Source organism: Epinephelus moara, chromosome 14 (assembly GCF_006386435.1).
Source record: "Epinephelus moara isolate mb chromosome 14, YSFRI_EMoa_1.0, whole genome shotgun sequence".
Lineage (NCBI taxonomy): Eukaryota > Metazoa > Chordata > Actinopteri > Perciformes > Serranidae > Epinephelus > Epinephelus moara.
Window position 1 is genome coordinate 746,808 of NC_065519.1, and position 27,938 is coordinate 774,745.

General features: G+C 41.6%; 1 protein-coding gene across 1 annotated transcript in view; it reads right to left on the reverse strand.

Moving 5' to 3' along the window:
• The window catches only part of dnaaf9 (dynein axonemal assembly factor 9), a 36,870-nt gene that overhangs the window by 7,551 nt on the left and 1,381 nt on the right, over positions 1-27,938 (reverse strand). The window contains exons 2-36 of the mRNA XM_050062107.1: positions 25,966-26,045; positions 25,668-25,793; positions 25,453-25,577; positions 24,619-24,715; positions 24,317-24,423; positions 24,135-24,212; positions 23,097-23,198; positions 22,885-22,940; positions 22,027-22,162; positions 21,545-21,626; positions 20,455-20,491; positions 20,254-20,338; positions 20,087-20,163; positions 19,930-19,974; positions 19,717-19,762; positions 19,437-19,548; positions 19,154-19,224; positions 18,901-18,948; positions 18,720-18,810; positions 18,438-18,541; positions 17,113-17,256; positions 16,567-16,652; positions 16,056-16,157; positions 15,310-15,427; positions 15,072-15,160; positions 14,815-14,949; positions 14,385-14,510; positions 10,784-10,821; positions 8,112-8,247; positions 6,677-6,763; positions 5,838-5,944; positions 5,481-5,555; positions 4,540-4,727; positions 2,351-2,416; positions 352-445 (exon numbers count right to left, since the gene is read on the reverse strand). Coding sequence (XP_049918064.1) covers positions 352-445; positions 2,351-2,416; positions 4,540-4,727; positions 5,481-5,555; positions 5,838-5,944; positions 6,677-6,763; positions 8,112-8,247; positions 10,784-10,821; positions 14,385-14,510; positions 14,815-14,949; positions 15,072-15,160; positions 15,310-15,427; positions 16,056-16,157; positions 16,567-16,652; positions 17,113-17,256; positions 18,438-18,541; positions 18,720-18,810; positions 18,901-18,948; positions 19,154-19,224; positions 19,437-19,548; positions 19,717-19,762; positions 19,930-19,974; positions 20,087-20,163; positions 20,254-20,338; positions 20,455-20,491; positions 21,545-21,626; positions 22,027-22,162; positions 22,885-22,940; positions 23,097-23,198; positions 24,135-24,212; positions 24,317-24,423; positions 24,619-24,715; positions 25,453-25,577; positions 25,668-25,793; positions 25,966-26,045 — 3,296 coding nt within the window. The remainder of the gene's footprint in view (positions 1-351; positions 446-2,350; positions 2,417-4,539; positions 4,728-5,480; positions 5,556-5,837; positions 5,945-6,676; positions 6,764-8,111; positions 8,248-10,783; positions 10,822-14,384; positions 14,511-14,814; positions 14,950-15,071; positions 15,161-15,309; positions 15,428-16,055; positions 16,158-16,566; positions 16,653-17,112; positions 17,257-18,437; positions 18,542-18,719; positions 18,811-18,900; positions 18,949-19,153; positions 19,225-19,436; positions 19,549-19,716; positions 19,763-19,929; positions 19,975-20,086; positions 20,164-20,253; positions 20,339-20,454; positions 20,492-21,544; positions 21,627-22,026; positions 22,163-22,884; positions 22,941-23,096; positions 23,199-24,134; positions 24,213-24,316; positions 24,424-24,618; positions 24,716-25,452; positions 25,578-25,667; positions 25,794-25,965; positions 26,046-27,938) is intronic.

The window sequence follows — 27,938 nt, forward strand, 5'->3', positions numbered from 1 at the left end:
TGGGAGAGAGGAGCTCTATCAGCTGCACACCTTCTTACTGTGATACACAGTGAAACTGCCAGAATCTTTAAAAAATATGGTGCTACAAATGTTTGGTCAAACTGCCCACACTAGTCTCTATCTGCATTCGTCAGTGAAACAAACTGTGAATAACTTCTCAAACACAGCTTTATTTCAATGACCTGAGCTGACTCACATCGACTGTTTGCACATCAGGTACATCACTGTTAAACAGCTGATTTAAATGTACTGGTTTCTTTTTGTAGCATTTAAAACATAAAAATATCCAGTCCTCCAAACCTGAGAGAAAAATTAGACGCAGTCGAGGTTCAACCACGATGAAAAGGATACTGGGATGGATGTTCCTTTTTTCTCCAAAGATGTCAACATACTGATAACCGTTGTAGAAGTAGCCTGGTGGTAGAGGGTCCAAGTGTCGGGTCATCTACAGAAGAACACAGAATATGAGGTTCAGTGGAGGTTACTGAGTGAGAACACCACATCAATAACGGTCCGACCCAGCCCCAGCTCTCTCTGAAGATCGGGAAAATCTCCAAAGCAACAAACAAACATAAGATCACCAGACAACATGAGCAAATGTCTGCTGAGGCTTCTATAAAGCATCAAAGATTTCAGACTCTCTGCAGCATTTATTGACAATGAACTTTAAGGTAGCCTGTGGAGTTTTCTTGTAAACAAACACAGTTATGTTTACAGTCACTGTTTGTCATAAAGCATAGATCCATGTTTCCTCGAGGCCGAACAAGCATGCTGGATGCATTTTATTCCACGTGCTGGCAGAGTGAGTTTTTGGGGATATTCTGAAACAGAGGTGTCGCATTAAACCCGTATGGTTAATAAACTGTAATATTCAAAGTAAAAGATTTGTATCCTGTTAATAATACACATGATAATATTGTGTTAATAATCCAACACCTCTTAAATGATTTCCGTGTCTTTCCTTCCTCACTTTGTCTCCCTCCCCCAACGCCATCTGGTTTCCTTTTCACCGCCCATAAAAGGGTAAGTTCTTTATCTTTCAGTGTTTTTGTGTCCAAGTGACTAACGGGAAAAACATTTTTGAAACTGGTCCAATATAGAGTCAGACGGCTGCAGCCAGAGATGGCGAAACGGGCTGCAATGTAACCTCTCGGGTCATGTTCACACTGTCAGTGTGCGTCCACTAACAGTGCTTGTTTTTGTCACTGACAGGCTCAGACTGTTATTTTAAGTGTATGACAACATTATGAAAGGATCCCTACAGAGATAGAGCGTTGTGTTAAAGAGTCAGATCCTTTTTGTTTCACCAGAAACAGCCCTAAAATCACCATCACCAAACCCACCAGACTACATTTAAATAAACAGTCATGTTAGTGTGTACAGAATCAGAATATCGTCACCGAATGTTGGAACAATGAACAGCTGAATGAAAGTTTTGTTTTGTTTCTGTCGACTTTGAATGAAATGTGTTTTACAATTATACAATCATATTTATTTAAATAGAATCTGGTTACTCGGGGTTCTTACAGCGAAGGGAAAGTGGGATTTAAGACTTTTAAAGACTTTTTTAAAGCCACTCAGAATTAAATTTAAGACCAATTTTCCAGTAGCCACAATTGAAGGAAAAAATAAAATGAACCAACATCACCTGCTCAAAGTGAGTGAGAATTCTGCCCAAATATATCTTGTAACATAAAACTTATTGGTGATTTTAATGTAAGAGGCATTTGGGTAAATTATTATTATCTTTTTTTAAGTTACTCATTATTTTGAGCTTTTAAAACGCAATGTCAATAATAAAAAAAATCAGACTTTCCATGTCTTAGCTTACAAGTCTTTTTAAGACTTTGGAAAGATTGGTTTAAGACACTTTGATTAAGGTTTTATTTTATTCTTTTTTATTTTTCCTTTAAAGACTTCTTAAGGATCTGCAGGAACGCTGGTTACTGGTTTAAGAAAATCATCTATCTCTGTTGGGATCCTTTCCATAAGTTGTCAGACAGCAGTGAACTCTTGGCCGTAATAATCATGTGGTGACAATCTGACATTGTGCCAGCCCTTTTTTGAAACCTGCATTGTTTACATCCACGTTTATGAGTCTTCCTCATCTCCATCTTCTGCTGACGCACTGCTAAATTTCTCCCAGCAACCAAACATGAAACCAGCAGCAGGGACGTGCACATGTGCATTGCGTGCATGCTCGTAATTCAATATAGGAACAAACAAAGCAGGTGCTGGCTCATGAAAACAGTTGACAAAACTCCACAGCGCAGCTTTAATGCTGTTCTGTCCACACAAAGTTCCACCACATGTAAACAGAAAATTTAACCGTAGATAAAAACACACTCACGTGTATGTTCTTGATTTCTTGTGGTGAAAGGTTATTTTTAGTCTTCTTCGGCTTCTTTGTCTGCCTCTGGAAACACAAACACAAACACAGCCCTGTGGTTACACTGCTTACTTTCTTATACTCAGGGCTCCAACACATTTTTACCAATGAATGTTCAAAACTCTTCCTCTATATTTGACCCATGTCAATGACTTTGAATAGTAATAAATGGTCTGTATAACGATGCAGCTTTACATTGTTAAACACACACACTTCCCAGGCATTTGCAGATAAGCAGACTGCCAGTGCTTCCTAACTTTACTCACTGGTTAGACATTGTGCCACTAACTGGCTGCATACGCCCACTGCCAACAGACCAGGCCGGCACATACAGGTACTTCACAAAAGGTCTTGGCCACGCCCCTTTATGGGGGCTACAAAACTGAAGATCATGTTGAAGCAGTTTGACGTGTGTTTAGATTATGATTTAGACTCAGGGTGAAAGCCGTGGTTAATTCAGGGTTCCTACACATTTGGAATTTCAAAATTCCATACTTTTCCATACCCTAATTTCCGCCGCTGTTTTTTTTTTTTTTTCCAGAGAATATGCCGACATCTGAGTAAATATATCCGTGTATCATATTTCACATCATATTTAATTATTCTTAATAGGCGATTGTAGCCAAGTACCATAATGGCATGCAAATAAAAACTCAGGTAAGTTCAGTGTCTGGGCTGAGGCAAAAAGGTTGGGACTCTGGGTGCAAGCGATGTAGTAACGAGACGTCTGTGTTTTTTCCTTTCATGTGGCTCAGAATCGCCTTCTCCCCCATGTTGGCGATGTCAAATGATTTCACACAAAGCTTGCATCTAGCTCTGTGTGTGAACTGGGAATTCTTGGCCAACCAGTATTTATATACAGTATTGTCAAGCCATCCATCCAAAAACTTGCATCTACCCACTGAGAACCACGTGAAACTCGTCTTCTTGTCGAAGGTGCAGTGTTGGAGTGAAACCTGATACCTGGGGGGCTGGAGGAGGGTCATGGGGCAGCGGACTGGACATACCACTTGTCAATCAGGTAAAAGGGGCGGTATGTTTTCTGAGACGTTTGCTCTCACACAAACTGTGCTTGGCCCGGCATAAAAGACGATCCGGATTGATTAAATTATTTTTGGAAATGCCTAATTTTCTATTTTAGAAAACAGTATTTTAGAACAGTGGTAACAGTCTGGAAACATAAATATTTTCCATACTTTTTAATACCTGGAAATTGATCAAATTTATTTCCATACTTTTCCATACTTGCGCAGGAATCCTGTTAATTGGCTACAAAACAGCTCTTCTGCATTTTCCTGTTTCTCTTCCGATGTGACAGCTGAACAGGGATGACGTTTTTCTGTAGGCCGACCCTGACTTTAGCGTCACTCTGGTTCCCTCGTCAAAAAAACCAACAGATTTTTTTCATTGGATTTTGGATTATTGCAGAAAATAAAAGGACAAACAAACGTTTATGATACTTAGAGGTTTTGTTCGGCAAGATAATCTTCACACATGAACACCACTTCATGATTATTGAAGCCTAAATTCAATCACGTCACCGTCATAACGAGGCTGTGAAGTCGTGTTTGGCATGATGACGTTCTGTAGTCTCATGTAGCCACTTGTTAGCAACACAGAAAAGCTTCTAAAGTCTCAGAGGGGGATTTACTGACGTATTTTATGTGGTAGAACAAAAAGGTGAAAGTCTCTTCAGCTTGGTGGAACCACAGACCTTATTTTAGACACCTAACTGAAATCACACTGACCTCAAGTCGAGAAAACAGGAAGTGGGTTTTAGGACTCATTCCTGATGTGCTCTATTCTTTCCTTTCAAAGGGGGCGTGGCCTTGGCGTCAACGCAGTGTTGGTCTGGTCTACGTGTCTCTCATGACGTTTCATTGGTCACTCGACGCAGCACTAGATTTGAACTTAGTGACACTCAGAATGTATTTTGCCTCAGGTTACGCGTGTTTTGGGATTTTCATGAACATATTTTGAACAACAGCCAAACAATTTATATTCAAAACTTTTCCAAAACATTCTGTTCATTTCAAAACATATTCAGGACTTTCATGACCATGAGAGCCTGTAAACAGTTTATACAGAGGATACACACAAGGCTCAGTGTGGACTGCCATCCAAAACAGTGAGGCTATTTAAATGTCTACCTGCTTGGCGCAGAGTCTGAGCCAGTCCTTCAGTCCGTCCTCAGTGAGGCCGACACCATCAAAGACCAGGAAGCAGGATGTGTTGGTCTCTTTGGGGCCCGGGGTCAAAGGGTCACTGCTCTGCACTGGGACGACGCTCAGGTTCCCTCTCACTGTGCTGTAGCTCACCTCCATCAGCTGGTCTGAGTCTGGAGGTGCCAGAGATGAAGCAGTTCACAGTTCACACCTTGTGTAACACCTGCTGCAGCGACATGCTGTTGGCGGGGTGTGAACGTTTTAACATCTATACAACCTCTCTGTTCCCAAAATGGCTCACAGAACTCACGTGTGGTAAAAAACAAGATCAAACATGTCAAATATGTTCTGACTTAATATAAAATATATTTAATAAATGCAAATAAAGTAAAATAAGTAAATATAAAGTGATGTAAATGATACTCTACCCTAAACACAGTGACACTGAGGGAATGTGAGTATTAGGATAAGGATGGTATGGTACAGTCTCCACATTCGCTCCATACTACTGTAACCTCCCAGCTCTCTACAAATATCTGCACACTCTCTGCACATCTCCTCACAGCACCTGCACTCGCTCCTCATGCAACAGCTCTACACAGGTCTTCAAATGAAAATAGTGAGAAAACTATGTGGAGGAAACCAAACTGTGGACTATGAGCTGAATTCTAAACACCAGACACCAGAGCAACAAGCGAGCAATATTCCTACCGTCAGGAGCTTCTCGCCTGCCTCGAGGGCAACCTTTGCTCTAATAATTCCCCAAACTGGGAAATGTAAATGCAGGTCAAATATTTACCAGGGAAAGAAGTCACATTTGTTTAATAATGCTTCACAAAACCAAGATCTCTGGGACTCAAAATCTGATCTGAAAACACCAAACGTTAGCAACATGGCAAAATAAAATGAAAACAAATCAACCCTACCAGAAAATCTGACTTTCCCCCAAACGTTGTACACGTTTCCTCTGAAGGGGCTCGGCCTCAGCGATGACTTTAATGCTACAGAAAAATGAAATGAGTTTCAGCTGTTAGTGCTGTGAGACAATTTAAATGATCAGTTTCCTGAAAAGCAGACTTGGCAGCGAGATGTCAGAAGTGCATTGTTTGGAAATACAGATTGTTTCACAGCAACAGCAGACAATCACTTTGAGGCCTCACTTGTCTCCATATTTGGAGAGAAAGGCTGCTTATGTAATCATCGTGAAACCCTGCCAGCTCATATCTGGAACTTCTGTCATGTGCAAGAGTCAGAAAAGGGGGGAGAATTCCTTTCCGTCTCACCTTTGCAGCGGGCGACAAACAGAGGCCTCTCCAGGGGCCGGCTAAAAGCCACGCGCTGCTGCGTGAGGACCAGAGAGCCAGAACCGGTGAAGAAGCGCCCTTTGCACCTGAAACACATGACACATGCACATTACACAAATGGTGAGAAAGTTAAGTCGAGAGCAAGCCAAATGTTTGTGCTACATTTTGTCTTTGGCTGCAGTGTTGTTTACTCTACCAGCTGCTCACAGGAAAGAGGCCAGTGTGTGTGATTCGCTGGTAAAAGTGGAAGTGGATGATAAATCTGTAAACGTAGACACTGTCATCAGCAGGTATAAAAATGATTCCTGTCCTGGTCCAAAGGTTAAGGACGTGTACGAAGCATCTTAAATGCACTCACGTACACGTACACAGGAAATAAAGCCTGAAGATGAGTAAATCAAAAGGGCCAGACTGGGGCCAGATATCCAGTGTATGATCTGAGGGGAGGATTTAGCAGAGGTTCATATTAGGCTGACCACTGAGGCATGAAGGCTGAATGGACCCGGTCCAAAGGGAAGGAGACCCCCTCTGTGTACATGGCAACTGCATGGCCAACAGCTTGTTACTGTGCTGCCAGGAGGCAGCTGGTGATAGAACACAAGATGCCCTGAGGGGCTTTACAGCAATCAGCAGCCGATACCCCCACCGCTGCAGCAGAGTGGCAATTAAACTGCAGGGAGGGAGGCCAGGCAGGATGCAGGAACGCTGAGGCAGGAATCAACACCAATCTGTCGCTCAGCAGCCAAAGGTTGACTGTGGACACAGGAGGACGCACCGGGGTCACAACCAGAGGAGTGGACACAGGGTGAAGGTCTTACCATCCAGGGTAGAGGACGTAACGTGCTCTCAGCATCTGAGGCTCATTGAAGCTGCTCTCAGAAAATATCAGGTTCACATCTTCATTCCTGAGTGACACAGAGAAACAACACAGAATCAATACACAACACTTGACCTGTACAAATATCCACAGGAGTAGATTCTGGGGGGAAGCAGGGGACATGTCCCCCTCAGTATTAAGAACATGTGTATATGTTCCCTCCAATAAAAGTATTAAAGAAGCAGAGGACTTTTATTTTGACAAAATGAAAGACATTTCCATCGTATGTTGATTAGGCTGCAGAATAAAGGCCGAAATGATAATCAGGATTAATGTGATTGATAATGAGATCACAATTATTTCTCAAAAATTTTCACTCTTTTAAGGGATCAAATATTTAATTGTACTTTAACATTTAAATAAACAGAGCGCTGCTTTCACTTCCATGTTGTGCTACATTCCTAATTAAAAAAATAAAGGTTCTTTACCTAAATTCAGTGCATCTCTTACAGACGCGTCTCCGCCGCTGTATTATTTTTTACAGCCATCACAGAATCATGACGCACTGCATGACGGCGCTATTATAAATGTCTGAATCACACTGAACAAGGACGAGGATTCATTGAGCTGACGTTAGTGTTCTTCTCCTCGGCCTTCATGTGTTCATTGTAGAGTTTTCAGGTGGTTTAACAGGTTTGTTTTGTTGCTTTGCAGCACAGACACGAGTCTTGCACACTCCTTAAATATGATTTGTTCTCTCTCAAATCTGAAATAGCTCCAAACGACGGATGATAGTGGTTGAAGAACGGATGATTTCCGTTCTGCCCGTCTGCAGTCAAAATATTAAGCAAAGTTTTCCACAGGCTGCTGCTGCAGGCAGCACATGTAGTTAGGGAAGCACTTGATTTGATGTGGACAGAGTTTTCTATGAGCGGAGCGTTTTAAATGTCAACATCGCAGCTGATCATGTTCGTTTAGTTGTGAGAAGCCAAAATCTTGATCAGAAATAAATTCGACAAGCTGTGCAGCCCTAACACTGATGGAGAAAAAGCAGAAATTGGTGCAGAAAAATTCACCAGAGTGCAGGAAATGAAGTGTGTGATGCTCAGTATTTCCTGGGGGAGGAAACCCAAACCTAGAAATGAAACTTGCAAATATGTGTACAAACATGTGCAAATATAACACAAAAAACAACAACACATAACTACTTATGAATATGCCCTTTATCCACAATGGGCTTTAAATTACAAAACTGAAATACTCTTTAGGTACAGGATGCACTGGGAAACATTGATGACACATTGCTGTATGAACGGAGCAGAGCTCTGACCCAACCGATGCAGACAGAGACTCAGAAAGTGGTGAATATTTTAGGAAAAGATAAAAGCAGTTAAATGACTGGTTGCAGCATTGATCATGATTCTGTGGGCGCCTACCTGGTGACAGCTCCTCTCTCTGCCAGTATGAAGGCTGCGGTGGGGTTGGCAGAGCGTACCAACTGCTGAACATGCTGCATGAGAGGGTGCTTCTGCTCTGCTGTCAGCCCGGTGAACACCACTGTACTCACAATACCTGACATGTAACGAGGCACAAAAAGGGAATATGAATTCCTGCAGAAACTGGCTCACTTTCCTGAAAATACAGAGACACATGTGCGCAGCCACAGCAGATATATCTCACACTGGGTTTGATTTATTGCTGTTCCTGCTGCTCTGTTCTACCTGTGAGCTCAATTTTTAGGGAAATTGACATTTCGATTCCTTCAAAACGATTCCTGAAATATAAAAGGCAGAATAAATAATTCTGTGACAGCCTGACTTCCTTCCCACTGCCCGAATTGGGATTTTTTCTAGTTCCAGCCAAAAACGATGATAAGGATGATTGCAGTAACCCAAAATAAAATCTTCAGTATGTCACTGCAGAACACAAGATGGAATGTGAAGTGTGTGTTCTCGAACGTGAAGTGATGGTCGGGGTAATGGCTGCTGAACGTATCCTTGGTTGGCCCTCGAGGTTTTGTTCTCACAGTGTCTCTGTTAATCCTCAACTAAAGCATTTAACAACAATAGTAATGGAAAAAACTACACAGAGTGTAATGTTTTCACCAGCACTGAGAGTTCAGGATGGAAAACACAACCTCCAAATGTTTATGCTTTCGGAATCAGAGTTTATGCTAGACCGTTTTTTTTAAGGCCAACATGGCCGTTCATATTCCAGAAAATCCAGCCGTACCGAACAACTGCCGCCGTATGTTTTATAGCCATATAATTACACTTAAACAGCAACAAAACACTTCAAATTAAATAACTTGAAATGAGCTAACTGGGGATAAAACAGAACAGATGCTGGAACTATTGCAGCAGATCGGAGAGCCGGCCATGGAGCACGGGGCAGGTGCTCGTGACCCTCAAACTCGGGGCCGGTAACCACCAAGCCCTCTATTCACCCTCTATTCACCGTCTGGCTTGCTGTGGTGAAGTGCAGTGAATCTCCCATCTGTTCTACCAGCACACAGACCTGTGGGGTGTTGGAGGTCTTCCTGGAGAACGTGATCCGTGATGCCGTCACCTAACTACACCAAACACACTGAAGAAGACAGTGATTGCCGTGGATGTGGCGTGTGCTCTGAAGAGGCATTCTGTACGGCTTCAGTGAATAAACCCATCCGTTGGTAATTAATGTATGAAAATCTGGTCTGTACAATTTAAGTTAATATTTTAGCTGCCTGGGCAACATACGTTATAGATCACATCATATTGGCCATTTAATATGCTATCAATGATTAATATTTAACATATTTCCCACCAGACATTTTGGCTGTTTATATTTTCTTCTGCCAGACAACTTCACGTGATACCGGCCAAAAGCCGACATATACCGGCGAACATAAACTCTGCCTGGAACGTGTGACTTGTAAGGCTGGAATATCACACATTCCACGTATGCTAACACTGCATCACGCCAGGATCATGTTTCCCATCAGCTGTTGGTCACATTTATGCATTTTTGTCTCTCTCTACTTCTGAGTGTGTATTTGGGATGAAAAAGGTTATAAATCACTGATTTATGATGGACTTAGATTTTCACTTCTCCTTAGAACAAAATGACTTTGATATTTGTGGACTATGTTCAGGGGTGCAGCACAACATTCTGTGACCTCCCCTCGTGCAGGGGGGACAAAACAATTTTGGCTGCAGTGTAATTCTTTCTTTCTTTTTTGATCCTCCCCAAAACTACAAATATTGAAAATGCATGATACTCCCTCCACCATAAAAGAGTTATTTATGATTATCTCCTTGGCCAAAATAAAAACATAAGCCCCTCCCCAGTGCTTAAAAAAATATTTGACATATTCACAACGCCCCTCTCCATGTTGAGAAATATTTACAATTTCTCCTTCTTAAACGGTCAGAGACTGACTCGGGGGCTCGGGGGTCGTGTATGTTACTGTGCTGCTGTGTTAGCTGCTGAGGAGAGTCTGTAGCTACACAGCAGCTTGTTCTTTGGCTCAGTGTGTTTTTATCCACCACTGCCTCTCACCATCATCCTCATAATTAACAGTGACACTGAAGTGGATCCAAACACCAGACCTGCAGGTTATCAGAGCATCTTCTATTTCAGGTCTGGTAGTGTCGTTACTAATCATCTTGTAACGAGCTAGCTTAGCGTAGCTCCCTCTCAGTGCAGCAGAATGATCTGGTTTGGGGGTGAGAGGGGCAGACAGCATGTGACCTGTTGGTCCTGTGGGCTGCCTTGTCAAACACATTAAATACTGCTTATAATGGTTATAATGGTTATGATGGTTATGATGGGAATAATGGTTATAATGGTTATGATGGGAATAATGGTTATAATGGTTATGATGGTTATAATGGTTATGATGGGAATAGTGGTTATAATGGTTATCATGAACAACCTGACAGCATGACATGTGTTCAAACAGCTGCGTTAGACTGCTTCCAAAAAGCATTACACTTCTGAGGAAATCAATATCAATGAATATAAATCTGTAAATCATGAAATAAGTTTTCCTAATGCATTTTGTTGTTGGGAAGCTGGAGGACAGACAGACAGACGGGCAGACAGACAGACGGGCAGACTTACTTACCTTGGCTGCACTGTTCCAACAGTTTAGGAAATGCAAACCTGCAGAGACAGACAGGGGACAGCAGAACTTCAGTAAAACACACAGTAGACTAAAGTACAGGGTGAAGACTGACTGTCAAGCTGCTTTCACATTGCCTGTTCAAGGCAGGAATACGGCGCCATTGTCTCACCTCACTGTGCTGTCTATAAGGTTCGATCACAAAATGGTGGGACAGAGCTGTCTTGCCTTTAATCCACCATGGGAGGTAGTAACAGTGTCAAAACATTGTCTGTATAAACAGGCAGCTGCATGAAGGGACTATGGACCGGAAGGGTGTGAGGTTTTGACCACGTGTTATGTGTGCAACTCCCCAACAGGAGATTTAAAAAGTAGCCGTTAGCAGCTAACTCAAAGAAGAAGAACAGCTGAAAATGTCCACAAACAGTGAAAACACTGAGGTCCAGGAGCTCCTTACCCCCTGAGCAGAGGACGAGATCAGCCGCCATATAACAGGGAACCTAAATGATTGTTATTGACATGTGATGTCATTGTTATTGTTTATAAAGAGCTGCTGACACGTATGTTATATGACACACTAGAGGCTGATGTGGTCGTGTTGTTCTGCCATGTCATCATGCTGTCTAAAATCAGACACTGGAGCCACATGATGGCACCATCGTTTGGTTCTGTGTAAAAATGCAAAGCAGGCATAAAGAAGGGACTCTGTAGCGGCTCTGTGTGTAACAAGGACTTCAGCCATCAGTCAAACGCAGATTTAGTTGGACTCAGATGTTCACTGCTGCACTGTGGATAGATAATGTAGAAAATAGGAGTTGTTAGAGAGCTGTGTGTTTATTTTTATTTAATTAACAGTCCTGTTTAGTGTAACCCACGTCTCCGTCCATAACATCTTCACTAACATTTATAACCAATGGCCGCTTGCCAGACTTGTGCAGCAATAAACAGCCTGATTCCGTGTTATGGCTCTTGGCTGGCAATCCGGTTATCAATCGTGAGGCATTTTTCATAGGATGACATCATGACTGTGACTGGCAACTGACCAATGTAAAAGCTTTCTGTAATCTCATTTAATCTTAACATAATTTATCCTCAGTTTTCAGATCGATCAGTGTTATACAGCACTTTCTGAATAACAGTTCTGAGCCAAGTCCCCCTCCAGCCACCGCCAACCCTCCCCTGCAGGCCGGGAGATCAGCAATCTGAAAGGCATTTATCTTTCCTGTCCTGATGTAATGAACTGTCTACATTCATCACAAAGAATGGATCATGACTGACTGATGAGCTTCGCTGAGGAGGGGGTGTCGGGCGCACATGTGGACCTGGGGGATTAGAGGGCTATGCTGAGGGGGTTGACAGGCAGGTCAGGCCTAAGCTGGGCTAACCATACCCAATTAACGCCATAGTGGGGGTCCGCACATCTCCACACAATCTATGGCAACAGACAGTGATAGGGGGCTTGTTGAAGATGCCTCACATGGAAAAGTCAGTGCTAACCACATTGCTAACTAAACCTCTTATGACACATTTTTCCACTGCTGAGCCGAGCGGGGCTCAGAGTTTGACTGGAGGGTCGTCGCAATGCGTCGAAGCTCAGGATCCAAAACAGGGTGAAAAATGTATTATTAATAAATTATTGTTAAAGCTCAGCTCAAGAAACAGTCACCTCATCTCAAGGACTGTAAGAGTTTTCATGGTAGAATTTTTTTTCTGCAAATATGCTCCAGTATTGATGAGTGTTACTGCAAAGAACTAAATCATTACATTTCAACCTGTTACCAGGGCGTTTGTACGGGAGCGTACTGACGCCATGCCAGGAAACAAGAAGCTGATCAGTATCAAGTAATAACAAGAAAAAGCTCTTGTCATAATATGATGTTTTTCTTATTTTTACAACATATTTTCATGTCACAAGAAACTTTTCTTTTTTGTAATGAGAAAAGTTTCTTGTTACCACGAGATGTTTTCATGATGTAACGAGAATTTTCTAACATAACATGAAGTAGTCTTAACATGAAAATATTTTGTAATAACGAAACTTTTCATGTTATTACCTGATACTGATTGTTTCTTTAATTTCTGGCCTGGCAGTTTTATGCTTCCGTACATGTGTTATAACACCTGCTGGCTTTTCGATTACATTTCTGGTGAAGACAGACGGCAGCATGTTGTAAAAACACGACCCTCCACACTGACTCCATCTGTATGTATGTGTCACTAGCTGACGCAGCTTGGCTGTGCAGTGGAAAACAGCCTATTACCCGGAGTGGTATGTCACATTGTGCGGAGCTGCTCAGTCAATCTACGACGGTGAGAAGCTCTGTAAGCTACATCTAAAGCCTGTAACAAAAGGAGAGTGAGATTAAATGTAGGACTGATCCTCTGTGTAAAAGGGACCCAGCCTTGAGTTTTAATAACTCAAAGTGTCATGTAACCTCTTCCTGGAAACCTCCAGTGCTTCGACAGTTTATTAGCATCCAGCCCTGTCCGTCATCATCTGTCCATGTCAAACCTTTAACTTGAACCTCGGGTTCAGTCACTGGTGAGTTTCAGCTTCTTGAGCCTCTTTAACTTTGCAAAATAGGCCAAATACATATTTGTTGCTGGTTGCATGAAGCTACATCTGCATACACTCTTGGTAAACAAACGATACAGGCACCAACTGTGCTCGGAACAAATGGGAGCTATTCCTGGTGAAAACATATGTTCTAGGAGAATGCGAAGCATACGGACAGGTAGCAGAATAAGGGATCGTGCTGCAGGAGTGATTTGAGTAGTTTTTGTTGTGAAAGTGGGTCACCAAATCCATCGTCACTGCTGTGAATCCTGTTTGAATGCAGCTGCTGTCCTCTGCGAAGCAGCAAGTCACAAACTTTTCTGAGCCACGTCTACAGGTGGTTAGTGTCTGCTACTCATTTCATAGATTTCTGGTGATGTATTCTTGAAGATGCTGTTAACCCAGGCGTAATACGTACAGCTGCTTCAAAGTAAAAGCCTTTCAGTCATCGGGAATCTGATAAAAACACTGGCACAAAGCAGGAAGTGCTGTCTGAGTGTGTTTACTGTGAAGCAGCTGCAGGATTGAGACACATACTAAAGTACTGAGTTTGCGCAGTGCAACTGCATCTATAAATTGTCTTTGGATCAGAACAGAAAATAACCGATTTACTCATCTTTTATTGCTGAGGTCATTTAGTATATTGTTATTATTTTATGCTGAAGTTCAAAAATATGTAAGTTGAAAATGATTTTCACTCACACAGCAAACAATTTCAGAAGCTTTTCTTCTACATGTACAATGTGACATTCATAGCTTGAACTGTACAGTGATGTCTTCATTTGGTATCATCATCCATCACACTTCACTTAGTTTCTAGTTTATCAAAACGCCATTTTCCAGTCTGTGTGTTAATCCCATCAGTCAGGGATTTTGTCTTCTGCAATTAGACATTGTACAGTTTTATTAAATAGCAACTCAGAAACAGGAGCAGCTGGACATGAGTTAATCTGATCATATACATTTCTTTCTGGCAGTGAAAGCTTGTTATGTTTTTTCTAACAGCAGCAGAGCTGAGCCCTGATCTATCAAAGAAAGAGATTTCACCTGTGCTCCACACAGGAGGCGAGGGGGTCCACACAAGCAGTGACTGCGCCGATGGTGAAACACGCTTGGACAACTGGGTCAGGGTGGAAAAGCACAGCCTGGACCACATCCAGAACATCTGTGTATCTGTCCAAGCAGAAACATTTATGAAAGAATAGAACAGTACATTCATTCAATCTTTTCTTTTTTTAGTTTCTTTAAATACTGTCTTATCTTGTTAACTTTGAACACCCAAACATACATAAGGTACAGAGGATCTGTTTCATGTACTGGGATGAAAATGTTAGTATGGAAGACACTGAATGATAGCAGTTAGTTGACATTAATTTCAGGCTGTAGTATTTTTCCATTTAGCTCAGCTCTGCTGGATCTACTGGAGTCTAGATTATTCAGTTCCCAGCTGTATCAGGCTGAACGGCGGGCCTCTTACCCAGGTGAGAGCACCAACAGACGGGGTTTGCCTCCGGGGCCTCTCTGGCTCTCCAGGAAGCTGGACAGATACTGCTGCAGGTGAGAGGCTGAGAAGCTGTCACAGCTGTCAGGACCAGGCTGGTACACCACCCACCTACAGAACAAATTATAATCAAGTTGTGCTGTTTCTGTTTGTGTTGTAAGTGTCGTTATCATTAGAAATAACAGAGCAACAAATGTAAACCAAAGAAACAAGTTGGATGAACTCTCTGTCACCTTCCATGTTCCTTGTTTAACTGGACCAGGAAGTCGCAGAGCCTCTTCTTATGGCTTCCTGGTAATCCAGTGATGATGGTGATGACGACCTTTTCACACATCAACAAAATCCCACATCAGATATGAACTGTTTCAGCCAAATGAAGGATGACAGCGGTGCAAGCAGAAATATTTGTTTTTAAGTTGTTTACATTTTTCAGATGAGGAAGATCCACCGCACCTTCATCAATATGCTCACCTTGTCTCCCTGACTGTTGACTGGGTTCCTCAGCTCAGCGGAGGGGAAGAGCACCCCCAGGTGGTCAAACAGAATGGGCTCCTGTCCAATACTACTCAAGGCAAAGTGCTGAAGAAACCTGGCACAGACCAGAACACAGCAGTCAGTGAGCAGAGCTGAGGCACAGCTGAATGCCATGACGAGATTAAAAAAAGAAAATGGGTGCTTTGGGACCGATCATGTATTTGTGAGGCAATAGACAAAAATGAGTGGCACAATTTTACAGCTAATACTTCACACATCCTTAATTCTCATCACAGTTTCTGCAGGACACATTTATATAAAATCACATCATCAGTCTTTGTCTCTTAAAAATGAGACTGATAATACAAAACTGTGCACAAGAGAGCAAGTTGTTTTTTAGAAGCTCCGCACAGTGGGTTTATTTTAAGAGCAAATGCTTCAAACAGTTGGACGTCTAATTATACCAGGTGACAGATTTGGGACAAATATGGGCTGAGTTATCCTTGCATGTAGTGTTCTTTGTTTTTTGCTCTAATGGCAACAAAGGAAATGTTTATTTTGGGCCTAATAATGAAGTGTCATTGGCTCATAGACTTTCTCTCAGCAGAAAACACCTTTCAGGTTGGACGGTCACCAGTGATGAATACACTGTATCACAGGCTTAGCAGCTATTTCGGGACGACATAGCATCAGGTTTTATGACTTGTGAAGGACTCTACTGAGTGGACTGAGTGTGTACTGACATGTCCTGCTCTGGCAGCTGGGAGTATGAAGTCTTCAGGCTGCCTCTACGTTTGGCCACCGGAGGCTCCTGGCTGTTGTGCAGCTTCTTCAGTCTGCTGTGCCTGAGAGAAAACAGTCACATTAACTTCCTGACAAAGATCTAAAGACTGATCATTATTCAACAGAACCACAAACTATGTTAACAACTGTAATCAGGGATGACCACATCTGATTTCAGTGATCAGTATTGGGGCTGATCAGAGTATTTGTTAACTGATAGAGATTGGCTAAACTGAGCTGTGTAGAGCCCGATCCTTTGTTTAACATTCATCATGCAGGAGTTTGTACCGTTTGAAGGTTTCATGCACAGCGGTGCATCGAGTGCAAATGGTCATATTGCATCAAACAAGATCCTCAACTTTTTCTCAGTGTGATATTTAAGGGTAAAAAACATGTAACTTTCCATACTCCAAGGAATGTGTGATGACATCCAGCACACAGACAAACTGGTCCGAGCTCAAGTTATCTTACATGTTTTTCTGGTTCCAAGTCAGGTGCTCTTCATCCACCAACTGCAGAGTGAGTCCAGACTCACAGTTCTGCCACACGGACAACACCTGAAACCAAAAGAGAGATTAAGGTTCATACAACTAGAGCTGTGTCTTTAATGACAATTAAAGGAAGTAGATAATGGATCATCTATGAACCCGCACAAAACCAAATCCTATCCTGTATTTATTTAAGACTCATGAGCACTCAAAAAAAAAAAAAGAAACTTCAGTCATACAATCAAACATACAATCAGTCATAGTGGGAGTTAAACACTTTAATAAAGTATTCTGAACCTGAATCTGAATCTGACAGCACATATTCTTCAAAAATGACTGTGTAGCATTTTGTGGTGATAAAACCTGAAGAACATTTGATAAACAGGATAAACAGCACCAGTCTATGTTTTTACCATGTTACTGCAGTATTAAGATATTCCCAGATTATAGTTATAGAGTACATGATGAGAGACTGGATCATCTGTCAGAAGGCCCACATGTATCTCCAGTCTCTGGCTGAAGGTCTCACCTTGGAGTAGAAGGCCCTGTGGCCCTTTGACCTGGGCTGAAGAGCAAAGACCAGACAGTGGTCAGTGCTGTGGAGCGGGAACGGCAGGTGGGGCAGCAGGCTGCTCTCATACTCCACAAGGAGAGATGCCACAGCACTGGAGTCCTGATGACAAGAGGACACAGGAATCAATGTTGTATCCAACTCACTTAACCTTTGACCTCTGGACTACAAATGGTCCACCAGTGCATATGTTGGTATTTCTGCTTGTTGTGATGTTGTTTCTTTGAGGATCTTTGCATACTTCTTATCAGTGTATCTGTACCACCTGAGCTAAAAGGTTTTGTTAGTCAATAAACCAGAATCATTTATAAAAGTATTGAAATTGTGTCATAAATTTGAAAACTACAAAATTTTTCTTATCAATTTTTAAAAAAATAAACACACAAACATTTTGAACCAAAAGATTTCTAAATGTAGAAACATGATAAAAGTAGTTTTAACACTCCATAAGTTATTTGAACTATGCACATGTTTTAGTCTTGAGATGCTCATTTTTCTGAGCAGAGTGCAAAGGTGTTTTGATAGTTTGATCTGCAGTAGAAATATTTCCTCAGTGCCTACATTAGTATTTTTTGATATTTCATATCACTAAAATCTGTACAACCTGAAAGCTTAAAGATTATGTGAGTAAATAAACCAGAGTAATTAATTAAAGTATTGAAATTGTGTCATAAAAAAAAAAAAAACCAAAAAAAACCCCCAACAGATATTCCTATTGTCCTGCTTCTCTGCTCCTCTCGCACCATCGCACCTTTTCACTGTCTTTTGGACCGCTTGTAGCACAACATAATGACATCATCACAAGTGGACAATGTGATGGTGCAAAAGACGTAAGTCTCAGCTTTCTGCTGCTGCAAAATAAATGAACGCTCTAGCTCTTAGTGTTTTTTATTTTAGAGCGATTTTAAACAGGATCATGAAAACAACGATCTCCCACGGCAATGTCGAGACAATACTGTTGTGTCACCGCACATTTTCACCGTCCTTTGGACCACTTGTAGCATAATGTAAAGATGTAATCACACGCAGAAAACATGATGGCACGAAAGATGGAAATATTTGCTTTCTGTTGCAAAAAGAATGAATGGTCTGGTTCTTCTTGTTTTTTATTTTCAATCGATTTTAAACAGGATCATGAAAACAACAACTCCTCGCTGCTGCCTGCAGGAGGTCTGTTTTCAGACATCTAAAACATTAATGAACTACATAACAACAAAACAGATCAAGTGTGTAGAAAAGTATGTGTGATCATAGAGTGTGTGTGTCATAACTGCAAATCTCACCGGATCATAGAACTTGATGTTGCTGATGTGATCCTTGGACAGGGTGATGCTTCCATATTGAGAGTGAATAAACAGCAGGCCCTCAGAGAAGAAAATGATTTTTCCTAAAAAACAGAAACAACTGAAATAATCAAATACTGTAAATCAATAAAACAGACTTTAAACACAGAGCCTTTTTCACAGGGCGCTGTAAAGCTGACTTTGGCAACTGACTTCAGGCCAAGTATGAAATGATTATACAGCAGCATTGTAAGTTATATTCATGTTAACATAGAGTGTCACCTTCTTCAGGTGTGGAGAGCTGGCTGCTGGAGAACACATACGCAGCGTCTGCTACAGTCAGAGCGGCTCCCAGACAAGTGCCTTCCTCTCTCTGTTGAACACACACACACACACACGCTCATATACACATAAACACATGTATTCATGCACATCAGTGGACACATGAAGCTTCTGAACGTACCTTAGAAAGATGTTGGGCCTGCTCAGATTGCTTGACGTCAGATTCCATCTGAAAACAGTGTGACCATCAGAGTTTAGACAAAAAACAATCAATGCTGGAAAAATAAAAGTTTATTCCTTAAACTACAGATGACACAACATGTTTCTGGATAGAAGAAGACTGAAAGACTGGAAAACTCAAACTGCAAAAACTCTGTCTGTATCTAAACATTGTTTAAACATTCATCTGAAATGATTTTCAGCAGCTCACATACCAGCCAGCAGGCGTAGCGAGGCACAGTTGTAGTCAAGATGGTGTAGCAGCTGTCTGAGGACACAGTGCCATCTGCAGGACAGGAAACAAACTTTTTTACAATAAGCACAAACAACAGAACAGAAGAATGATAAACAAGGAAGATGAATCCTGAAGATGATCCTCAGATGTCTTTTTCTGTTAACAGTGAACCGTGGATCTGTCCCACTCATGTAAATCACATTTCCTTTGTGGAATCAATCAGCAATCTAGTCTGATTAGACTTAATCTGATCAATATTGTACCTTTCTGTTGGATGTTGATACTGGACTCCAGGAAGGATTCAGAGAAGACCACAGAGCCCAGATCCCCTCCGTCCCACTGCAGGTCTGGGATGTCGTGGACAGTCATGGAGGCCTTAGGAAACATAAGTAGAGTTAAAGCAACTGCAACTTTTTTGGGTGCTTTTTTTTATCTGTGATTTTAAAAAATAAGTTATGCAGAGAAACTTTGCACACTGAGTCTGACGTGTTTTAACAGACTCAGTGTGGTCAAACCATAAAATAATCTGCTTCTCTAACTTACTGTTTTCACTACGTAACGACTTTCTTCATCAGTCAGAGGAATGATCCTGAAAACAAAAATAAATCAAACACTTAACATCTGAAATCACATATTTACAAAGAAAAGGTTTTCAAGAAAGCATCATTTCAGTATGAATTAATCAAATAACACAATAATGTTTTTAAAGAGCTGTGTTGTTTCTAAATGACCAATGGAGGACGAGTTAACACTCACCTTCCTTGATTATTCACTGCCTGAATGCTGAATTCACATTTGGACCTGTGGAGAGAAAACACAGACTCAGACTGATTCAAACAACAGATTCTTTTTCATGTTTGGCTGAACGTCTCACACAGAGAACAACAGAGAAGAAATCTATATTCATTTGTACCTGAGAGAACTGCGGTATTGACTCAAATTCATTGAGTCCAAAGCCAACAGAAAGGTGTTCTCTGCTACGTCTTTAGCCTGCAATAACACACATTTCTGAATGAGAATCTGGACATGTTACAGCACATGCTGAGAAATGATTATTATAATAGGTGCTATTTTTCTTACCTTGGTAGCGCTGGAGAAACAGGAGTAGCATTTGATCCCTGCCAGGACTGCCTGAACAGCAGCTGAATAAATCTGTGACAAAAGTCTGGAACAAAAAAAAAAACAAAAAACTTTCATTCAGACATTTTGTAACATTTAAAAACAGCCAACCAGCTGACAGAGACAAATAGTAATTATGAGATCAGAGATTAAAGCACTTACAAGACTTGTGTTTTCTTTTGCTCTGTGTTCTGGTTTCCTGTGTGGGTGAAATACAGCGAGTGTAAACAACCATAGCAAACGATACAAAGAAAGGCTTCTCATAAAATAGTTAAAGGCTAACTGCAGTATTTTTTAACCTAGACCATGATACTGGGACTCAGTAATTAATGGGAAAAACAATTTTGAAATTAGTGCAGTGCTGAGTGAGAGGGCTGCAGCTGACAGTGGCAAAAAGTTCTGCCATGTATCCCTCAGGGTCTTTGTGCATCGTCAATTTACATCCACTCAAAGTGTTTGTTTTTGCCACTGACAGGCTCACATTGTTCACATTGTTCAGGGTTCCCACACATTTACACGGACAAAATTTCAGAACTTTTCCACGACCTTTCAAGGAGCCTTAAGGAGTGAAAGAGTTTAAGAGTCAGATCCTTTTTGTTTAACCAGAAACAGCTCCAAAATCACCATCACCAAACCCACCAGACTACATTTACATTAACAGTCATTTTATCATCATTAAACACACTTCATTCAGACTCCCAAAAAACATCTTTGTTCATCTTTCCACTGTTCCAACAATCATCAGCTCTGGTTTGGTTCAAAATAACTCTTAATTCACCAGTTAGATGTGACAACATGCTGCCTCTGTACACACTAACATGACTGTTTATTTAAATGCAGTCTGGTGGGTTTGGTGACGGTGATTTCAGGGCTGTTTCTGGTTAAACAAAAAGGATCTTACTCTGTAACACAAAGCTCTATCTCTGTAGGGATCCTTTCATAATGCTGTCACACACTTAGATTAACAATCTGAGCCTGTCAGTGACAAAACAAACACTGTTAGTGGATGCACACTGACAGTGCACAAAACTCTGAGTGGTTACATTGCAGCCTGTTTTGACCCTGCTGGATCAGTCTTCTCCTCAAAACTGGACCAATTATAAGACTTGTTGCTCCCATTAGTCACTTGGACACAAAAACAAGGGAAAATAAGGTCCAGGTTGGAAAATACCAAAGTTACTGAGTTAATAAATGATGCTCTACAGCAGGGTTACCTTTATTAAGTAAACAAAGTCATAGAGAAAGACCTCACCAAGGTACGGAGTGTGAGTGGTCCCAAAGAAATAGGTTCGAGAGCAGGCCAGAGGTCCTTTAGGGGACACACACTGCAGAATCTGTTGGACGAAAAAAAATATTATTTTGTAAAATACAGTCATGAAATGTTCCCACTTCATTACCAACACAAACGGGAGTGGTGCACAATGACCTCTATCTCATATTTACAGGAGACATAGTCAGTTATCACATGTTTGCTGCAAAAGATGTTGAAGATGATTTGTCATTACTGCTCTGCACACCACTGGTGGTACCAAATTACTTCACCAGGTGGCGCTGCAGGTCAGTTTTCCTCTTTAACTTGAGCAATGTGAGTAATGAAACAGACAGATAATGAAAAAAATAGCATAAAAACCATTTGAGATGCTGCAGAGTTCTCACAGCCGCAGGTTGCCCAACATTAACAGGGTCCAATAGTAATGTGTGTTTGTTACTTCACACTGTTTTCAGGCTGCTCACCATGTGTCTGGCTGCAGAGCCCAGGGGCCCTGTGTTGCGGACCTGATGACTCTCTGAGGGAAAGTTGAAGGAGTAACTCTCCAAATCCTCTGAGGAGGAATGCTTCCCAAACAGCACAAAGGGCTGCTGACTTTTACTGAAATAACCAAACATATGATTAAAGCAACAGCATTTTGTTATTCTAAAAATCACAAGACTGCGGCCTCGTGTCCACCACAGTGTTTTTTCTAAGCCGTGAACACCATGCGCTCCTCAAGAAACACCCAGCTGGTAGCGTTTGAGAGCGTATGAGGTGCAGAGTTTTTTCAACAGGACACTTAAGTTACATCTGGTTGCCATGATACAGAATATCCGCAGAGGTGAACATGGCGGCACAAGGTAAAGTACCTGCTTTGGATGAGGGGAAGGCTGAAGCATGCAGAGAGAGAGGACGGACCCACCGGTCTGTGTGGGTTCAACAGAGGAAACATAATATATACAGTATATTTACAGATTTCTCCTCCAGTGTTGCTGTTCAGCACTTGTACATGTCAGATGTGACAGTTTGTCTTTGTGGTATTCGTCCCTCCTCCTCTGTGACAACACGGCTGAAGTGACAACGATGAGCACCGCGTTTTTACCCAAAGTTGAACATTTTCCAGCTCTTGGGGCTCAGAAAAAAAAAAGAAAGCCAAACCAGAAACGCAGAATTCACGCACAGTCCTCATCCTGCTGCCAGTGACTCTAGCACAGCGTAAATAATTGGCGCTACCAAAGTGTTAAAAAACACACTGGCCTCAGAACAAATGCTTTGGTGGACACGGCCTCTACAGATCAACATCATTTCAGTATTTGGACATTGATGAATATGAAGAATACCTTTTATCTGTGATGTTGCTTGAGATCAGTCCATGAGAGTAATACGTACGGAACGCCTGTGGATTGATGAGAACACACTTTATACAGACACAAAAACACTCAGCTGTCTGTGGAGACCAGACATTGAGCAATGCCTTTTGAACACACTAAGCAGACACTGACTTGATCTCCTTATAGTCACTACACCTTTGCTATGTGGTATTAAAGCGTACCTCTCCTGCCTGTGCTTCAGACAGCTCCAGGATGGACAGGTGGCTCTCCAGGTCCATGCTGGAGAAGAAGCCACTCCACTGTTTCTCAAAGTTCACTAAGTCCTAAAATACAGCAAACAGCATCGAGGTTAGACACACCGAACGGTCACATTCACTCCTTCACAAACTAAATACAACTACTGATCAGCCTGAAAATATTAATGTCACTTATAACTGACTAAAACAGTTAATAATCAAAACTATTTAAAAATTATTCAACTGACTGATTCATCAACTAGCTAGACAGAATTCCCTAATTTCCTAAACAAATTATTGATCATTATTCAACTACAACAGACTGAATCACCGTGACACTGCGCTGACAACAGTCACTTCTGGGTAGAAAACTGGCAGCTGATTACAGTGGCAGGGATATGTAAAATTGGCAAACATGGTTATTTCTGTTGTCATTTTCAGCCGTAACTGTAACATTTAAAAATATATAGTTAAACAAGGTGGTCTGATCCATCTGACGTTTCTGCTGTGATTATTTTATGTACTTTGTTGCTTTGTTATGATCTTTGATAAACCAAATGTACCGTCACAGAAGCTAAACGATGTGCTGCTGTGGATGGAGCCACGGTAAAATGGATTTCACCCACCTAAAAATAATCAATATCAACGTATGGGTTCGCTATATTTGAATATTTGCTCCGCTTTACCTCAACTGATCGAGGCAGCAGTAAACCAGCAACTCAGTGTTCTGCTGAATAAAATGACATAACGGCTGTAATTCCCCACCGGAAAAGGCTGCCTGACAGAACGGTAAAGCGATGACAATATTCTGAATACATCGTACACTTACACTGATATTGATGTTTTTCGATGGGCCCTTTTTAGGTGGCCAAAATCTACCTGACTGAGGCAACACCATCTGAGTTTATGTACAGGACGTGAGGATTTTCTACCCAGAAGTTGCTGGAAATATAACATTGTGATTTGGTCAACAGATTTCTGGACATTCTGGACAGCTGATGAAAATAAGCAGCTCATCGTTACCTCTGTGAGGAGAGTGTCCAGGGACACTGGGTCCAGTCTGTTGTAAACCTGCCACAGCTTCTCACTCATGTCCATGAGCTGGAAACAACAGGAACATATTAAACAGGCAGAAACAGAAAGTGTGAGATATCTTTTAATTTCCCCACACTACAGAGCTTACTGTGTGTTTGTTTTGAAGGTACCTTGTATTTCATGGTAAAAAAGCTTCCTCCACCGATGCCTTCCAGGGCGAATGCCTGAATTAGGGGCCACTTCTCCACCATGAACATATCAAACCTCTGGACGTGTCCTGAAAGTAACAGCAGAGCAAATTAAATCACCTGTGTTGTTGCTGTATTTAGATATTTTAAAATAAGTACATGCTGTCAAGCAGGTGAAACCTCATAGTTTTCCAGTTTACTGAGATGTAATATGATGGAGTTAATGTGTGAACACTTCTCATTATGTCTTTAACGTATGTGTGGTGAGTGAAGGTGGACTGTACCCTGGGAGCTGTAAGGTACTCCGATACGATAGCAGTCCTGCACCATTGTGACAAAACTGGAGATTTTGAATTCCTCTGCTGCTTCTTCGTCTTCATACTGTGTGTGAGGTGAGACAATCACAGAGGTAGAAAACTTAGAAAAGAGCTCAATATCTGGAATAACAACCACAATTACACACACTGCTGCAAAGGGTCAGATTTACAGTTTTCACCAACAGCAATCATTACGTGAAGAGGTCACCTGTGCACAGACTGAAGGTACAGTGGTAAAAACTAGGACACAATGGGCCTCATGCAGGAAGCGATATTCGGACAAATGTTCTCCTATTTTTGTTTGTATCCACAATTTGTGCTTATTTTGTTAGTGCGCAGTGATTTCTGGGATTCACCAGTGTTTTCTTATTTTTGCACTTCTCTTAGGCAAAAGATTTTTTTTCGAAAGGTTGAGAGCTCTCTGACCAAGATAAGACAAAAACATCTCATTTTCACAGCCCAGAAATACTGGGACTGTGCATCTCAAGTGGACTTCTCTTATTTTTTCTTAACAGAAAATTAAGAGAAATTTTCAGATAATGTTGCTGCATGAGGCTCTCTGTCATTTATCAAAGTGAATGTGCTGCTTTCACTGTGCAGCTCCTTTAGACAAGGTGTAACATTAAAACTGACTTCTTTTCTAACAAGCTGCTGCCTGAAAAACCTTCACAGTGACCTGCAGAGGTTAAAACTTCACATGCCCACATTCTCCTGACACAGTTCCTTCTCCTAACTGGGGCATACAGGAACTGTAATTAACAGGAATGATCGGCCTGTAGGGGACGAAGAGAGCTTTCTAACCTCTGTCTCTGTCATGCAGTAGAGATGCAGGTTCCTCCAGTGGGACACGTAGGGCAACAGGTAACTGTAGTTCAGTGGGTTGCAGTACAGGTGAACACACTCCGCCTTGATCAGCAGGATTACATCTGGAAAACAGACAATGTGTCAGAGTAGATGGAAACTAAAGCAGGCACAAACACATGAGTAAAATCACAGTGAACACTTGAAGCAGTCACCATCCAGCATTTCCTCAGGGAACTCCTCCAGGACATGTTCCACGTTCAGCTGATTTCTCCCGTACAGTCCATAGAACAGGTATCTGGCCAACTCAGTGCAGCCCTCGTTATATCTGCTGTCAATTCCTAAAGTACACATAAAAATATAATAACAATATTTGCTGGCTGTTTTGGAATGACCACAGAAACTGTTTTATTCACCATCTGTTCTGAGAAATTATTTCCTCTAGCTTTGACAGTTGGCCGTGCAGTTAACCAGGCCAGATAAAGAAATAAAGGTCAAAGATTCTTTACATACCCAGAGAGCACAGGATGCCATCAGGAGTGGCAGCACCACCCTCACAGAGCAGAGACTGAACCTGACGCAGACGACAGCAACTGAAAAATAAAATAAAGAACATATATCATCATCATTTTATTAGTTATTAACAGCAGCTCAGGGCACCTGTCCAAGGCAGCCCAACCTCACTCTGACATCTCTCCATTTAATGCATGTACAGGTCCTGTTTGTGCATGTGTGTGTGTATTAGTTTGTTTGACATAGAGTTTATTTTCTGCAATAATTTAAAATGCAATGGACAAATCTTACTGGCTTTTGATGAGGGAACCAGCGCGGTGCTAAGTTCAGAGTCAGCCTACAGGAAAACATCATCCTGCAGCCATTCGTATTTCAACAGAGTATCTCAAAAAGTGCACAAAGTCCAGGAGCAGCCTGCAGCAGGGTTTGTTTTCTCAGGAGAACAGGAAACAGTTCATGATGTGATATGCTTGCTGCCTTTTTTAGCACCAACTGTAACTATGCAACGAATCAACAAATGGCACAGACACACAGCACAAACTACTGCAGGGCTGAATCTGTTCATAGACAGCTGTATTCTGTATATCTTGTTTAATGATTGATTGAAAGAACATTTTCATTTGACCACAGGTTGTGTTGACTGATGGAAATATTTGATTTGTTGCACCACGTAAATGATTTGTGAGTATCAGAGCATTTTGAAAACAAAGTGTGTTATATTTCAGACTTTCAGTTTAGGTGTGTGAAGTGAACTGCTCTGAAAATGTAACTTGTGAATGAATGAATGTGTTTTAGCAAAGAGGGAAAAACTGTAAAAAGAAAACTCAACACAAGGCCCAACTTATTTGTTCATTTTCAAAGAGTTCAACCACTTCTGACAGTCTGATAAAAATAAACCTGAGGCTGCAACGATATCAGATTTTTCCGGAACGATAACCGTCTCAGAGAATATCGAGGTTTCACAGTATTACAGAACTGATCAGTCAGAATGAGCCTTAAAGGAATGGAAACAGCAGGTTATTGTGGTTGAACAAACATTTTATTTCTATAACTGAAACTTGAAACTATTTTGTTAATGAAAGTTTGTGTAAAAAATCTCCCCCTTTAAAAATATCTAAAATAAAGGAGAGCTAAAACATCCAGTTGCATTTATTTTTTTTCAATATGGTAGATAAGCAAAGTGTCAACTTTTATATGACAGTATACCTTGAAACCGGTAAATCACAGCAACCATGAATAAACCACCTGGGAAACAGACAATAAGTTGGACATTGTCTTTAGTTTTTGTTTTGTGTCAAACTTGATTAAAAAATATATATTTTTTAAATATATATAAAAACAGGGATGAGCGAGTACACCATTATCTCTGTGTCTGTATCTGTTCAAACAACTAAATTATCTCTATCTGTACTCGGAGTGGGCGGAGTTTATGCCAGAAGTGGGTGTGACTTGAATCTAAAGTGGGTTGGGCCTAATCAGAGGTTGTTATTTTAAAGGCCCTGACACACCAAACCAACGGTCGGCTGTCGACCAAAGTCGGGCCGTCGGTGAGCATCTGTCGCCCTAGTTTTTGCAGTGTGTCACGCACCGTCGGCACTTCGGCGTCGGCGGCTTTTCGGCTGATTGAGCATGTTGAATCGGTGGCGGAGCATGTTGGTGAGAGAGATCACTCTGATTGGCTGTTCAGGTTTTATTTCCTCGCCCCTGTAGCGAGTGAATCTGCCTGTAGTGAAACCGGGGCTAACCGGTGTTTCCTCCTCAGGCTCCACTTCACTCAGCTGCCCCACAGACCCGCTGCTTCTTCCCACTTTAACCTGAATAACAAACCGGAGCTAGCTGGGAGCGGCTAGCGGCGCGTTTTCCGCAGCATGACCGGAGGGAAGCACAGCCAGTTAGCCTCCGCTAGTCTCTGAGCTAGCCTCAGCTCTCCGTTTGGATCCAACCGGGTTGATAGTAGTTGTGATATTTATTAT